Source organism: Epinephelus lanceolatus, chromosome 1 (assembly GCF_041903045.1).
Source record: "Epinephelus lanceolatus isolate andai-2023 chromosome 1, ASM4190304v1, whole genome shotgun sequence".
Lineage (NCBI taxonomy): Eukaryota > Metazoa > Chordata > Actinopteri > Perciformes > Serranidae > Epinephelus > Epinephelus lanceolatus.
This window is the reverse complement of record NC_135734.1, coordinates 27,655,258-27,672,659: the sequence shown is the minus strand read 5'-3', so window position 1 is coordinate 27,672,659 and position 17,402 is coordinate 27,655,258. Positions and strand designations below refer to the sequence as shown.

At 44.3% G+C, this 17,402-nt stretch overlaps 1 protein-coding gene across 2 annotated transcripts in view; it reads right to left on the bottom strand.

Annotated features, from left to right (window-relative positions):
- The window catches only part of LOC117256944 (sodium- and chloride-dependent GABA transporter 2-like), a 45,257-nt gene continuing 27,855 nt past the window's right edge, over positions 1-17,402 (bottom strand). Inside the window, exons 13-15 of one of the 2 annotated variants that reach the window (XM_078168647.1) lie at positions 12,513-12,613; positions 5,525-5,695; positions 1-413 (exon numbers count right to left, since the gene is read on the bottom strand). In XM_078168647.1, coding sequence (XP_078024773.1) covers positions 264-413; positions 5,525-5,695; positions 12,513-12,613 — 422 coding nt within the window. In that variant the 3' untranslated portion in view covers positions 1-263. Of the gene's footprint in view, positions 414-5,524; positions 5,696-6,822; positions 9,063-12,512; positions 12,614-17,402 lie in introns of those variants that run through there. The other variant, XM_078168650.1, reaches the window with a different exon arrangement.

The following is a 17,402-nucleotide window of genomic DNA, read 5'->3' as shown; positions in this document are numbered from 1 at the left end:
ATAAAGAAAACGCATTGAATGAGAAGGTGTGTCCAAACTTTTGGCCTGTACTGTACATTACAGTGTAGGTCTACAGACATTTAAGGTAACACAAGACTTAATGCTTCTTGTGCAGGTTGCAGACCTGGTATGGTAACACAGCAGAGCTAGAAGCCGTCAGAATTTGTTTTTCATCATAATTTTCTTAAAAATGCGTAGCATGTAAAACCTGGAGCTAAAATCAAAATATCACATTTAAAACATTATCAAAATTGTTCAGTTTCTTATACTTGCATCTCCATCTCAGCTCCACCACTTGCTTTGTATTCATTGGCAGCAGGAGTAAGAGTGTTGTCTGGGTTCAAAGGGCACTGCTCAGGTTGCTTCGCTGTGCCGTGCGTCTTGATTTCAGGGCGGCAAAGCTGCCTGATGTTCTGTAGAAACAGTTGAGTTCACATTAGACAAAAAAGGTTGACCTGCAGTGAGGAGGGTTTGTAAAACTGTTCAGCGGAACACACAAAGAAAATACAAAATAGAAGCTGCATTAAAGAACACTTCACCTGCAAAATGACCACTTGTAGGTGAATTACTCACCACGTGTTACCTTGAACACATTCCTCCACAGTGAACAGAGAATCCAAAGTAGGCCACTGAGTACTGAGCACATGACTGGATAGCTAAGACTTGGTTATACTTTTGTGAGAGTGCGTAAACAGATGTTTTGATGCAGTTTTGCTGCTGTTAAACTCTGACCAGGTGTATTTCAATTCATGAAGAGTGTCTGCTTTTTTTGGATTGTCTGTTCACCATGGATGCATGCCTTCCTTTAAGGTTCCCTGCATGTTCCTATTTGTTAAAGTTTACGTAATTATTTTGTAATCCACTGCTCCAGACTGTTATGAAATCTGGTATGTAATCCACCCCCCCCCCCCTCTTCTCTTGGATGCTTCTTTGACTTTTTTTCTCGAAGAGTCCAACCAGTGGTAAGTTTTTGGCAGTCCTCACTTGTTTGGGCTCCAACAGCATATTTGGATTAATAGTAATGTACCAGGAATTTGCCATTGCTTTTATCTGACAGATGTGTGGCAAACCCATGTGTTGCTGGATTGTGATGCCTTGAGGTTTTGTTAAGTGTTGAGTCAGGTTCAACTTTGTGTCAGTGCTGCTGCTGTGCCAGTGCAGTCACACTATAAAAGCAGATTAGAGACATAAATATAACAACATAACACACATTTCAATGTTAAGTATTCAGTGGCTGTTAAAATTCAAGTATTTATGTCTCCTATTTCCTGACATGTCACACTGAAATGAATAAAGACACTGCAGTTTTTGACTAGGGATGCACCAAAATGAAAATTTGTGGCCGAAGCCAAAGCCGAATATTATTAAACGCTTGGCCAAATACCAAGTACCGAATAACGAATATCATTGTTTAGTTTTTCATTAGTTTTTGCAGATGAACCCCCTCCAGATTAGTGTTGTCACGGTACCAAAATTGGGACCCACTGTGCGATACCAATGAAAATATCATGGTTCTGAGTAGTATCATGATACCACAGCGAAAATGAGGCAGATGTGCTTTTTGTCATTTATAAAAAGATAAATCACTTTTCTATAATACATCAATGATATTTCAATGGAATAAATTACTTATTGACTTATTCATACTTCAAAAACAGCATCAATTAGTGATGAACATAGGGGGGATCAAAATAAAATAAATAAATAAAATAAGAATCAACCAGCCACCCTCCTCCCCTGACAGTCCCTTCATAAGTAACGAACAGTCCCTAAAGTGCAGTGAGGTTTGTGGGCCGTGAAAGGCTCGTTTCTCCTCTGACACGTCGCATACCTGTGTTCGGCTGGCTCGGCTGTTCAGGTACTTCTGGGCAGTCATGACGCCAAGAAGAGGATATTATTGGAGCCGACTTCTCCGTCGCCGGTAACGTTAAGCCGATGGCCACCGTATTTGACAGGAATACATTACTGTCTGTGTCTGTGACCCCCGTTCAACCCACAACCGATGGGATTCGCCTTTCGTTTCTGCTGGTGGTTGAAATCTGCAGGCTGCTCGCACAGTGTACTGAATAATTTAAGCCTATTTTGCTCGCTCAAAACTATTTTTAGTCACAAATGCGAGTGCGGTGATGGACGGATCGCCACACTACCGACAATTTATTCTGCCCGTCACGGCACGCCGTTTGATTGCGTTATCAAAACACGCCGCTATTATTCGGCCGTGCTTTTAACTTATTCCACCGAATACCGAATGTGTGGTTTTTTTTGCAATATTCGGCCGAATATATTCGGTTACCGAATATTCGGTGCATCCCTATTTTTGACACTGTGAAAATCCTTTAAATGTGCCTGAAACAAAACTATAGTATTATTGCCTAGATTTGTGCTGTCAAAGTGTATATTTTTTGTTTATTAACTCGAATATGTTTTAAAGGTTCAGTGTGAAAGATTAAAGGGATTTAGTGGCATCCAGTAGTGAGGATTTCAGATTGTGACCAGCTAAAACGTCTGGTTAGAATTCCTTCAGCTTGCATTGTTCAGGAGGTTTTTACTGGGAGCTGAATTATCAGCAGAGGTCTCTTCATCTCCAGAACAAACTGAATAAAGCAGTTTCAGAGAGAATGCTCCAGGGATGACATTTTTCTGTAGGCCGACATGGAAGTTAGCATCGCCGTGGTTCCCATGTCAGAAAGCTTGTGGGATTTTTACATTTGTTTCTGGATTATTGCAGAAAAAAAGCTCTGTGGCAAACAAACGCTTATGATAATCTTCACAAATGAGCACCACTTGTGTGATTTTAGAAGCCTTAATGCAATCACCAGCACTAAAAAGCTAACACTACAAACTACACCACAGGCACAAGACTACCACAGTGAGACTGTAAAGCCGTGTTCAGCATGGTGACGTTCTGCAGTCTCATTTAGCTACTACTTAGCGACTGCCTTTTTTAAAGCACATAGAAGATTCAGTATTCACAAGTTGGATTCTACTGACGTATTTGATGTCATAGAACAAAACTTGAAAGTCTCTCTAGCTTGTGTTAAGTGAAGAACTTCCCATTCATAAAAACCCACTGACAAAAAAACGGTAGTGCAGAAATGCTAACTCATTTCCAGGTTTTAGCACCATTCTTGGGGCACTCAAGTCGGTATTCTTTCGATGCTGTTTGTTATGTCACATGCTAATGTGAGTTCACCTTTTTTCTTTGATAAATTTGGGATCCAAATGTTCAGGAGGTTTATTTACCATGAGCACAAAAGTGCTTTACAAGGGCAATATACGAGAAAAAAAAACTGAAAACACAGCAATTACCGGAGCCATGTAGTTAAAATACATAATGAAAAAGTCTTTAGAAGAAACCAAAATTCAGCAGACCATAAGGGTGCAGGCAGAACATTCCAGAATTTAGGTGCCACAGCCTCAAAAGCTCGATTATCACGGGTCTTACGGCAAGTACTGGGGACAGAAACAAATTAATCGTGTTTGACCTAAGAGAGCAGGAATGTGATGGGAGTGTAATGCTCTGTAAGTAAGAATGAGAATTTTGAACTGGATCCAGTACGTGACAGGGAGCAGGGAGAGAGAGGTTATACACCTCAGAAAATATACTTATTATTGTGTATTCCATTTGTGTCAATAAAGCCCCCTAAATCCAACACACTGAACCTTTGATAGAGTTGAGACTATCAGGTGAGTGATCACTTAGTACAACAGCAAAAAATGAATCAGCAACTATTTTGGCATCATAAATAGTTGCGATCATTTTTGGCTCTACTCTCTCAAAAAGATTTATCACTTACCACAACTTACTGATTGAGAATGATATACAGTTTCAGTGATAACAAAACAAATTGGTTATTTTATTGGTTACTTTATTAGTTCACTTGTCAGATGTAAAACAACAGGAGCCTGTTGCACTCAGACACATACAGGCACAAACAGAGCCTACATAGAGGGGCCCTGACCTCTTACATCTAATTTTCTCACACTATTTGATGGCATTAATGTCAAGTTGAGTATTTTATGGTATTTCATCTCCTTGACATGCATGTCTGACTGGAGGGCCTTGTTGAGAGTCACTGCTGCTCCTTTTGAAAGCCTTTGTAAGTAATGTAATTAGACTCAGATGCTTGTTGCACAACCGTACTACTGCAGTTCTTGAAGTATTTAACTTCTTCTCAGTGTTGGATAGAATATTCTCGAAGTGAGTAATCAACCTTTTATTTTCTGCAATGCAGGAGTGAGCTGTTGCCTCACCATGATTCTGATTTATAAAGAGAAATACAAAGTTGTTTTCTTCACTGCCTCAAAATAACCATGAAATTACTTTCATGACTTAAAAGGGCGGTACATGGTGTCGGAAAAAGTACCACATCAAAGGAGAGAAGGACAGTAACGTTTAAATTGATGTCAAATCCTAATCTGGGGCCTCATTTATAACCTGTGCATATGCACCAAACAGGGTCTAAATGAGGTGTGCACCACTTCTCATGCAAAAGTTGTGATCTATAAAGGCAAACTTGACAGGAGAATGTGCACACCTGTATGAAACTCATGCATCATTTAAATTGTGTCTCTGTAATTATGTATGGTTTAGACCAGCTCAGGTCATAAACGAAGGCACATGCTCAGTTTTCCAAAGGGTTAAAATATTCCTTTTTGCCACAACCATGCCGTATTTTGTTGCAAGTGAGACATGAGCACGGGCACTGTAAGCACGAACCCTACACACTTATTTATAAATGAATAGTAAGGAATAGTTTCAAAATTTGTGAAGATGAATCTCAAAAAGTCAAGTGCCAGATATGCCATCTTAAATCTAATTTTACTGCGACCTGCTCTCTAACAAAGTAGCTTATTGTCATGTTATTTTAGATACACTGACTGAAAACTGATGTTTCCAAAAAGTCAGACTTATGTCCTCATCTTTCATCCCTGAAGTTGCTGCTGAAGTTTCAGTTATTTGTGAATATTTTTGAACAAAGCTTTGATGCCCCGAACTTGAGTGACAGCCGTCGTGCAAACCATTAAAAACTGTCCCTAGCAATGACACCAGCCTCACAACGGAAAAAGTTAGTTTAGTTTTATATACAAAAAGTTTTCATGAACTGATCTGCTATCATAATGATCAACAAACGGTTATTTACATTATCGATTAATCTGCTGGTTCATTTCTCAATTAATCGTCGGTTCTGTGCAATGTCTGAAAATAGTTAAAACACACCTTTTAATTTCCCAGAGATACAACTGACATATTTAAATGGCATGTTTTTGTCTGATAAACAGTCCAAAACCTAAAGATATTCAGTTTATTATCATAAAAGACAAAGAAACTAGCAGCTATTTACATCAGAGGAAATGAAACCAGACAATTTTTGGTATTTTGGTTTAAAAATTACAACTTAAAAAAGTAAATTGATCATAAAAATAATTGTCAAATTGTTTTCTGTTGATTGTTTCAGCCCTAGATCACATAAGATGTCAGTAATGTTTCTGTAATACTTATCTTTCTTTACTGAGTACATACCTGCCATAGCGTCCCTTTCATCTGACTGACTTTAAAGGCGACCCACAGAGGAACCAGGAGAACACAGAACAGTCCGAGGAACCAGCCCAAAGCATAAGCCCACGTGGGGTAGACGTACGTTTTGTTAAACTTGAGAGGCTTGTATTTCACTACTGAAAAGATGAAGGTACCCTGACAGGAAAAAAACAATATTATTTTCATAAGGTAAGGTAAGGTCCCATAAGGGAAATTCATCTTGGGCGCAGTGCTACATTTCATTGTTTCACAGGACAAGATAAAAACATCATCACAGGGACACATCATCACAATGACAGTTCTATCACATAAAACAGACATGGACTACATTTAACAATCACAACACAGAAACATACAGAGATGTCTAAAGTGCAAGAAAAAGTGCTGAGTGTTAAAGTGCCATGTGTTTAATGCACGTTGCTCGTTACTTGTTCCAGCCTCCATTAAGCTGTTGAACAATGTTAAAAACTAGTGCAATAGAGCAACGAGCAACGTGCATTAATCATACAGTTTCAGCGAAATCAGGTGTGTTGTTTACTTTCACCTCCAGTTTGGTGATGTCTACACAGGTGTCAGTGTTCAGCAAACATTTTGTCCTTGAAGAATGTTGTGGTTATTATTACCACATGGAGGTATTCTTGATAAACACATATGAATGATTTATAGGTCTACAGTGGTACCTTTTAACTTACACTAAATAGCCAAAACTATTGGGACACCTCTGTCCACATACTTTTGTGTACTTTTGGTCCACGTAGGTTTTTCACAGTTTTGGATATTTTAGACAAAAGTGGGTTTCTAACATTGTGGCAAAAGTTAAGGGGGGAAGGCTCCTACCTGTTTCAACACAACCATCCCCTTAAAGGAAAAAGAGGTCTCTTAAGATATGGCTTTCTGAGTTATTACTGAAATAATTTGACTGGCCTCTACAGAGCCCTGAGGCCGGCTTCACACATATAGACATAAAGACTGTAGCTTTGATGTAACTGATAATAACTCTTCAGACAGACATTGACATTCATCTGCTGCACAGCACTGTCTTATCTTAAGACTACTTCACTGTGACGTCTGGGTGAATTAGGGCTGTTTTCACACTAAAAAACATGGCTGAACAAGCAACTCCATCAAACCACTAAGCTCCTGTCTCTCCAGCAGCCTTCTTTTTTGTCCCTTAACCAGGAAGACTAGAGCCCAGATCTGAGTACACTTGACAGCAATGATTTTTTTATGTGCAAACACCTTGAAGAGATCTAATGCTCAGTACAAAAACAAACAAACATGCATTTTAATTAAAATGTTTAATTTAATTTAAAGCATGTCAGTACAAGCGGTCTCGGTCTCACGCATGGACAAGTAGTGTGCCTAAAACGCACATACATATCCAGGCATACTCAGGGTGCTACTCGTAGGTAAGGTGTTTTATATTATTAACATTTTAATGGAAATTAAAAGTGTTTGGGAAGTGCTGAACATATGGCTGGATAAATGAGACTTAAATTATACTGCAAAAGTTGTGTTAGAGTTTGTCAACAGATGTTTTAATATGGTTTTGCTGTTGTTAAACTTGAACCGTAATTACTTTAATTCATGAAGAATGTTCGCCCTTTTTAGATTATTCGTGAAAAACAATTTTTTTTCATGGATTCAAGGTAACACATGGTGAGTAAGTAATATACAAATGGTTGATTTGCTGGTGAGGTGTTCCTTTAAGCTGGGGGGGTAGGTGTGGCTAACTTTTCAGTCTCAGAATAAACCTGTCTTTATTTTAATGAAACTTTCCACCTTGCTCCAGACTTCTCAGAGGCCAAAGCTGACATAACACTACATAGCAGTCTAAAAACACTTTTTGTGAAACCGGACCCTGACTATCCCATCATCAACTCTAGGAAAAACTGTGACTAAGCCAAGTCTTATTACCCAACATTAATGTCTGACCTCACTAATGCTCACACAGCCAGGCTCCAAAATCTAGTTGAAACCCGAGACGAGTGAAGGCCGATGTGGCTGCATATTATCACCAGTGGTTAGTCAGGTGTCCACACACTTTTGGCCATGTTATGTATGATAGTAATGCTAAGTATCCTGTACATCCATTTTTACCACCAGACTTTGACTACAGAAACACTGTTGCTCTAACTTTAAACTTTTTTAAAACATTATAATCTGCGGAAGTATTTTTTTCCGGCTCTGTCTCGTCTCCCTCTCTCCTTCATCTTGTGTGTTATTGTACGAACCAGCTCAAGCACTTGTAAGGTACCCATCTCATTTCCACCTGCTGTTTTTGGCTCAGTGACAGACTGGGAAATGTGTTAAAAAGACAAAAAAAAGACCATATTTGTTCTGTTAAATTCCAACATATACCATACCATGTCTCAAGTTTCCTGAATTATCTACCATGAACACATAGGGAGCTATATGAGTCTCCTCCTCCTGTCGCTTTTTACAGCTCACAGTAGGCAATAATTTTCTGTATAACACACCTGTTTTTCCCCTTTATAACAAAGAGAAGAGTCCCTATCCCTTCACACCCCTCGAAGAGCTCTCAGATGGCTGCGTTCACACAACAGGGCTTAATGCTCAGTCCTGACTATGTTTACAAATCCAATCTTTTGCTGAAACTGTTCATATTTATGTTTGAAATTTCCTATATCTGATGTCTGTGCGAGTGGACCTCTGCCCTGGAACACCTCATGCAGCCAATAATGTCAAACACATGCACAATGGAACAACAACAACAACATTTGCAAAACAGGAAAAAAAAAATGAATTGTGCACTGGTGCAAGATTCATGTTCTGAATGAAGACTAGGAAGGTCTGATGACATCATTGTGTGCAATAATTTGCCATGAGCTTCTGTTTGGGAGAGTGTTTAGTGCAGTGGTTCCCAACTGATGGGTCGCAGTCCAAAAGTGGGTCACGGGTCCATTCTGAATGGGCCACAAGTGACTCACAAAGGTGTCAAGTTAGCAAAATGCACACTTTATTTTGACGTACACTGAATTTCTAGCACAGAGCATTTATTTCGAAGTGCTGTGTCCTGCTGTAGAGTGAGTGACTATTGGACAGCTGCTTGACAGAGAAAGCAAACTATCTCAATGACATGGCCAAACTCAAATGTGACGTCCACTGTGTTGTTGATTGTCATGACTAAGGAGAAATATGGACCCCTTGGCTAGACCAGTTAGGAACCACTGGTTTGGTGTATTTTTCAGAGAAACGGCCCGTCAAAGCAACAGGCGTTTGTTTTCGGGTTAACATGCTATCATACAAATGGGCTTTCAGTCCACTCGCTCTGTTAGCAGCTATTGCTGGTAGTTCTGTGGAGAGAGAAGTGTGGGTGTGGTAGTGATGGAGCCGTGATGTAGAGGGTTTCACAGTGCAACAATTCTGCCATTTATCATGATGTCCAGGGTTGTCCAGGAAGTGTGTGACAGCCGGGCTCTATTGGCTCCTGAGGCAGCAGTACAGCTACTGCAGCTTCTGTGGTTTCAACAGACAGCTCTGACACTGTATTGTAAGTCATCTGCTCCTCCGCAGTGAAAGTTAATGTAGAAAAACCATGGATGTATGAGAAAAACACATAGGACCACATAGGAATATTTTTACATATTTTTTTCAGTATGAGTAAGAGTAAGCGTCATTATTTTTTTAAAGATTATTTTTTGGGCTTTTTGCCTTTAATTGATGGATAGTATTAAGTGTGAAAGGGGGGGACAAAGAGTTCAAATAAACACAAGAAGTTTGTGCTCTAGAGAAAGGATCAACACTCAGTGAATAACCTAAGCCCTATGATAAGCTAATATGGCAAGGCTTAACTATAAAAACCAGTGAGCAGTGATAACTAACGTCTTTGGGGTCATCGGGTGGGAACCTCCTTTCACCAGTGTTTCGTCTAGTTGGTCCCACGACACCTCCAGGAGGCTAGACAGTGATCTCTGGCGTCCCAGAGACACTCCCCTAATGCCAGGTCTCACTGCTCCCCTCCCCGCACCAACCCAATAACCTCCTTTACCTTACTTACACATGACTTTCTCAGCCCAAACAGCACTGCCACCTTCAACCAAACCCAGGCTCCGTACATGCGAGCTCCAGGTAGAAACAGGGCTGATACTACCTTTCCTAGCACATTCACCATACTCTATTTCACACGCTACATAGCATAACTACAATATAAGCTAAAGTTAAAGGAGATAAATAAACTCACAGGATCAGCAAACACACTCACCTTGCCGCATTGTCTCAAACAAAAGGGATTCAAATAGGCCACTCCCACACTTAAATACTTCCTCTTCCTGGATTTCCTCCTGAGAGGAATTAGATCTCTCCACCTGATCTCAAGGAGTTATGTGCCCTGTTTAGTAGTTCCCCCTGCTGGCCCCCAACTGACATTATTTCTTCTGTAATAGATAAACTGGCTGCATTTAATTGCTTCATCTGACATTTCCCTCACTGTCTTCCTCAAACTCTGTCCCCGCACTCCGAGTTCCCCCAGGAGTGAGACAGCTGATCTTGCTATGAATCCCCTACATCCCACTTCCACTGGACAAATCCTTGTCTTCCATCCTCGCTGCTCAGCTTCTGCTCCTAAGTCTGCATATCTAAGCTTTTTTCTTTCATAGGCTTCTTCCACTGAGTCTTCCCAAGGAACTGTCAGCTCAATGAAATAAACTATCCGTTGACTCACTGACCACAACACTAAGTCAGGCCTCTGCCTGGTACAAACTATTTCCTGGGGAACAACAAGCTTTCCCCCTAAATCTACTTGCATTTCCCAATCACAAGCACCTTCTAGGCGGCCACACCCTTGCCTCCTCACTAACTTATCCCTTCTGTACTTCTCTCCCTCACGGACAAACTGAATTACTAAACTCTTATCCTTAACACCTTCTGAATTCACCTGTCTTCGTTTCCCTTCGATGCCTGCAGCTAAACATTTCAACACCTGGTTATGTCACCATGTATATCGGCCTTGTGACAAGCTAATTTTACAGCCTGACAAAAGATGCTTTAAGGTTGCGGTACGTGAACACAATGGGCATGATGGGTCCTCATTTACCCACAGTTTTAGGTTCTGGGGGTTGGTAACACATCGTATGTAGCCCCTACCAGGAATCTAATACGATTCTCCTCCATACTCCACAGGTCCCTCCAACTAAGCTTCCTCTTCTCTACACTTTCCCAATTCAACCACTGTCCCTGTTTAGCCTGGGCCACTACCTTTTCACCCCTTAACATCTCTTCCTGTCTACGTATCTGTTCTACAACCAGCTTTCTTTTATCTTTGAGACCTGCTTTATTCCCCAGGCCTCCCCGGCCAAACTGAACATTACCTACAATCTCTGCATGCCTAAGAGCTGCCTCTGCCTCCTGAACTGCCGATCTTGGGTTCCACTTTCTCCCCTTGGTTGGATTTGGAACCACACTCCTAACTACCACGTCCTTACTCCCAGATAACAAGAGCTCTGTCCTGACCTTGGTACATTTAAATTCCTCTGTTAAACTAGATACTGGCAGCTGAAGTATCCATTTTCCATACAATGCAACACTACTTAGGCACCTAGGAGCACCCAACCACTTCCTAATATAGGAGCTAACCGACCTTTCAATTCTCTCCACAACGGATATAGGAATTTCATAAATTGACAATGGCCACATTAACCTAGGATATAGCCCAAATTGCAAACACCACAACTTCAACTTTCCTGGAAGTTCTGATTTATCTATTCTATCCAATCCTTCAGCCACATCTTTTCTAAATTTCACCACCTGTTCCTTATCATTCAACTCCACATTGTACCACCTACCTAAGCTCTTTACTGACTTTTCCCTAATTGTTGGGATTTCCTCATCATCTATGACAAACTTCCTATCACTTAACTTTCCTCTACGTATCGAGATGCTTCTAGATTTACTAGGCTTGATCTTCATGCTGGCCCACTTGAGGTTCTTATTTACCTTCTCTAGTAGCCTCTTTGTACATGGCATTGTTGTGGTCACCAGTGTCATGTCATCCATGTAAACCCTAACTGGTGGAAAATGCAACCCGTTCTGTCGTCTCTCCCCACCTACCACCCACTTAGAAGCCCTGATGATTACTTCCATTGCCATAGTAAATGCTAATGGAGAAATAGTACACCCTGCCATGATGCCTATTTCTAGCCTCTGCCAACCTGTGAAACCTGCTGTACTTAGACACAACCTAATATCCTGAAAATATGCTTTCATTAAGTTAACAACTACCTGTGGCACTCTGAAGTAGTCAAACGCACTCCAAATGAGGCTATGCGGTACTGAACCAAACGCATTTGCAAGATCTAAAAATACTACATGCAGGTCCCTTTTCTTAATCTTCGCTGCCTGAATCTGGTGCCAGATCATGCTAGTATGCTCTAAACACCCTGAAAAACCTGGTATTCCTGCCTTCTGCACCATGGTATCTATTAAGCTATTCCTTTCTAAGTAGCTAGCTAATCTCTGCGCAACTACACTAAAGAGAAGAGAAGGTATTACACATAGCAAAGGGATGCACACTGGAATCAAACTCACTGGTGCTGCAGCAGGGTCATGGCCTTTGACCCCTGCTCTACCCACTGAGCTACTGGGTGCCCTCAAAAATCATTGTGGGGCGTCAGTGGCTTAGTGGTAGAGCAGGCGCCCCATGTACAAGGCTGCCGCAGGGGCCAGGGTTCAACTCCAGCTTGTGGCCATTTCCTGCATGTCACTCCCCCTCTTTCTCCCCCTTTCACACTTGTCTGTCCTGTCGATTAAAGGCTAAAATGCCCCCAAAAATATCTTTATTAAAAAAAAAAGATCATTATTTGGTGTTAATGTCCAAAAGAAGTTAGCCACAACTGTTGTAATTTTCCTGTGTTTCTCACAGAGAAGACTCATTTGCTTTGTCACCTATATTATGCACAAATAAATTAAACTACATATCTTTCTTTTATGATGGAAACAAATGAGTTTCACTCACCATGCAAACAGCGGGGGTAACGTAAAGCCAGCAATACTTCATTATCGGCCACGGACGATACCCTATCATGTCTTCAATGTTGTCATAGAGACGATCTGCACCTGGTAATCAAAAGGAAAATAGATAAGCTGTTTTAACTTTCTGTAGATATGAAAAGGTGTTCTGCAAAGTCACCCAAAACATAGACAAATACATGATGTGATTTTGTGGGACATGCAGATAACTCCTGTGCATTGACTCTGAACCCAAAATGTATTTTAATGTACATGGTAGGATTTAAGACTAACTATTGTGGGTGGTCATGTTACAATTACTACTTTAAGAAGACATCAGTTAATAACACCACTTTACCTTATTAACATTATTTCAATATTACCCCAAACCTTTCCGAGGCAGCATTTAAATCCCTCTTGACAGGGGGGCAGTGTGAAGGACATGTTTTTACAGAGTGAATGCATCAAGCTCTTTTAGATCTTTTGTTCACGTTGAAAGAAAGAATGTCAAAGAGATCAAGCGCCCCTCTCGATAGGACCCAATGTCCATCAAGCTTAAATAAGCTAAATGGGAGTGAAAGCTGAATGTAAAAGAGAGAATAGGAATTCAAGTGTGGACAAAATACCTGCTGTGCAGGCCATGTTATAAAGGCACAGATGCACTGATGCACGGATGTTTTTTCATACCTAAAATGTGGTTTGTTTGCCAACATTTTGTTCAGAGCAACGCCAGTTCAGAGAGACTGGCCACTCTGCTGCAGCTGAGACCTGACTCAATGGGGTGATTGTTTAGACATTCAAAAACAGTGATAAATTTAATTTTAAGCCCCAAACCATCATATTTTCTGCAAATTAATTTGGATGTTTGAGACAGACACTGGTATCAAAGAGTTTTAAAAAGTCTAACCCAACACATGACTAAATAAGAATCCTTCACATTTGGCTATTAAAGGGTTATGACTAAGATATGTGCTCAGCACAACATTTCACAGCTGCCAGTGCTCTCTGGTGGGCAAAATGTGACACTGAGACTCTTTCTAAAGGACTTCAAACACTTCTAAAGCATTTTTGTCCTGCTAACAAATACACAGATAAATCTATGATAAGATATTAAGATAATAATATTGGTCTAGACTGTTTTTCTGCTGCTGTTCTGCCATTCACTTTATTAAAGTTTTGTTAAGTTTGGTGCTTTTTATATATTCGATAGGGCTGCACCAAATATTTTGAAGCTTCTTTCATAATGTTGACATTTGGACTTTTTTTGTGCATGTGTTTTTTCTGTTTAAACCCAGTATTTCTGCTCAGTTGCAAATAAAGATTACACTAATAGTCTTAGTTTTTTACAAATTGTAGAATTGCATTCCAGTGGTGGCTGCGCAGGATTGTTTCCTGCTGAACTTTCCAAGTGAATGTTGTGCATTTGTCACCATATGTCACAATCCCTGTCTCTCAGTCCTCTCCTGCCACTCTGCTGCAGTGTTTTTCCACTCCCCCTCCCTCTGCTTCACTCTACCTGCCAGCCGCGCCCACCTCATCAGCCCAACTCTGCTCACCTGCCTACACAGCTGCAGCTCATCAACCAGCCCTGCATATAAGCCTCTCCAGCACCTTCACTCACTGCCAGATTGTTCTTTAGCATTATGCGAGACCCTCCAGCGTTCTTCTCCTGCCTGATCTCCCGGTGCCAACTCTGCCTGTCCCCGACCTGCTCTCCTCGTCTGCCTCCCGGTAAACTCACCTGCCTCCTGTCCCCGACCTGCTCTCCTCGTCTGCCTCCCGGTAAACTCACCTGCCTTCTGTCCCCGACCTCGTGCTTTGCTTCTGCGTCTCTGGTTTCTGCCTGCTCGTCTGGTCTCGACTCCTCCGCCCGGCCTCGTCTACCCTCCTGCCTGCTCCTCAACGGTGCTTCTGCCTTCGCCGACGGCTCTTCTAGCTACGACCCCCCCACCGGCTCCCGACCTCGCCTCAGCTCACTCCTCGTCGGCTTCTCAGCACGATCAGCCGGCGCTTCAGCCTACGGTGCGTCTGCCTCGCCACCTTTGGCTGCCGTAAGCTTGATCTCTTTCCCTCATCTGAGCCTCAGAGACTGTGTGAGGGCAACTTGCCCGAAGAACGAACTTTATTCTGTGTTTATTCTGCCTGCTGCATTCCCTGTTTGCTGTGGTGCTAATAAAAGTCATTACCAACTGTTCCTGCGAGCCTGGTACTGCATTTGAGTCCACAAACACACCCGTTTCAGTACAATCTGGCCAGAAATGGACCCAGCAGACCCTGCTTCACCTCAGTCTCGCCTAGCCCGGGTGGAGGGCATGCTCCAGCAGCATGAGGCTCAGTTAGCCTCCAACGCGGCGGAGGCTCGTCAGTCGGCGTCTGCTCTGGAACGAGCGCTAACCTCGCTAGCCGCCCAGGTGCAACAGATGGCGGCCGCCATGACACAACACGCCGTTCCTGCTGCGGCTCCAGCCCCTCCTGCTCCGACCCCAGGGCCGTCCTCTAGCACTGCACCCGAGCCCCGGGTGGGGGCGCCAGAACGCTATGCAGGGGACCCTGAGGGCTGCAACCCTTTCCTGACAAACTGTTCCATTCTGTTCGCTCTGCAACCTCATACCTTCGCCACAGAGGGGGCTAGAGTCGCCTTCACCATCAACCACCTCACTGGAAGGGCACGTCTGTGGGGAACGGCAGAGTGGGAGAGAGGCACACCAGCCTGCGCCTCTTTCCAGGCCTTCTCAGAGGAGCTTCGCAAGGTTTTTGGTCCCGTTTCCCTGGGTCCTGATGCTACAGGGGGTCTCATGAGCCAGAAGCAGGGGGATCGGACAGTTGCTGACTACGCCATTGACTTCAGGACCCGGGCTCATCTCAGTGATTGGAACGCTGCCGCCCAATGTGACGCTTTCCTCAACGGGCTGGCTCCGTACGTGAAGGATGAGCTGGTTTCGTTCGACCTCCCCAGTTCCCTGGACGGACTCATCGAGTTGACCACGAGGCTGGACAGGCGGATTCAGACAAGGAGGAGGGAACAACGCCACGAGGGAGGGGATCACCGGCCATCTTTCCGTCAACGTCGACTCCCAGCCCCTCCTGTCCCACCTCCTGAACCCATACATGGAGGGGCGGAGCCCATGCAGGTGGGGCGGACCAGCCTAACGCCGGAGGAGCGAGAGCGACGACGCCGGGGAAATCTCTGCCTCTACTGTGGCCAGGCCGGCCATTTTGTTTCCCGGTGTCCAGCAAAAGGGAGGGCTCAGCAGTAAAGAGGGGCATTCTGCTGAGCCGTTCCCAGAACTCTGCCCCCGACCCAAGACCTCTGTTCCACGTCCAGCTTTTGCTGCCAGGGGGGTCCCACACCCTCGCCACATTCATCGACTCGGGGGCGGACGTCAGCCTGATCGACGAGGAGCTCGCCCGCCAGTTGGACCTCATTAGGGTCCCTCTCCCTCATCCCGTGCCAGCCAGCGCCCTGGACGGTCATCTCCTGGGGACTGTCACTCATCAAACCACTCCCATCTCGATGCTTCTGTCCGGCACACATCAAGAGACTATTCAGTTTCACATTCTGAGATCTCCCAACCTTCTCCTGATTCTTGGCTACCCCTGGCTTCGCCGTCATAACCCCCACATAGACTGGTCCACGGGGTCCATCCTGGGATGGAGCCCCTCCTGTCAACAGATCTGCCTCAGACCAGCAGTGGCATCCACGCCACCGGCCAGCTCCCGTTCCACCTCAGACCTCTCCATGGTGCCCCCTGACTACCATGACTTCCGGGAGGTGTTTAGCAAGGCTAGGGCCACCTCTCTGCCCCCTCATCAGCCCTACGACTGTGCCATCGACCTCCTTCCCGGCTCCGTCCCTCCCAAGGGCCGCCTCTACTCCCTGTCCGCACCTGAAAGGGAAGCCATGGAGACCTACATAAACGACGCCCTGGCCGCCGGGATCATCCGACCCTCCTCTTCACCTGCCGGAGCGGGGTTCTTCTTCGTCGACAAGAAGGACGGGACATTAAGGCCCTGCATCGACTACAGAGGGCTCAACGACATCACGGTGAAGAACCGCTACCCTCTCCCCCTCATCGCCTCAGCCTTCGAGCTGCTCCAAGGGGCCACCATCTTCACTAAGTTGGACCTCCGCAACGCATACCATCTGGTCCGGATCCGTGAGGGAGACGAGTGGAAGACGGCCTTCAACACCCCTACTGGACATTACGAGTACCTGGTGATGCCTTTCGGCCTCACCAATGCCCCTGCTGTGTTCCAAGCCCTCATCAATGACGTGCTCCGAGACATGCTCAATAAGTTCGTGTTCGTCTACCTAGACGATATTCTCATCTTCTCCCGCTCCAAGCAAGAACACATTCATCACGTCCAGACAGTGTTGCAGCGACTGCTGGAGAACTCCCTGTTCGTCAAGGCGGAGAAGTGCGAGTTCCACGCCCCCTCTGTCTCCTTCCTGGGGTACATCATAGGCCGGGACCGCATGGAGATGGACCCCGTCAAGGTATCAGCTGTCACCTCCTGGCCCGTCCCTGATTCCCGCAAACAGCTGCAACGATTCCTGGGGTTCGCCAACTTCTATAGGAGGTTCATCCGGGGCTACAGCACGGTGGCAGCACCTCTCACCGCCCTCACCTCCTCCAAGGTCCCTTTCAGGTGGACCTCGGCCGCTGAGGAGGCGTTCCTGCACCCGAAGGGGCGGTTCACCTCAGCCCCCATTCTCCTGATCCCTGACCCCGAGAGACAGTTCGTCGTAGAAGTCGACGCTTCGGATGTGGGGTTGGGGGCCGTCCTCTCCCAACGTGCTGCCAGGGACCAGAAGCTTCACCCCTGTGCCTTTTTCTCCCGGCGTCTGTCCCCAGCTGAAAGAAATTACGACATCGGGAATCGAGAACTGTTGGCG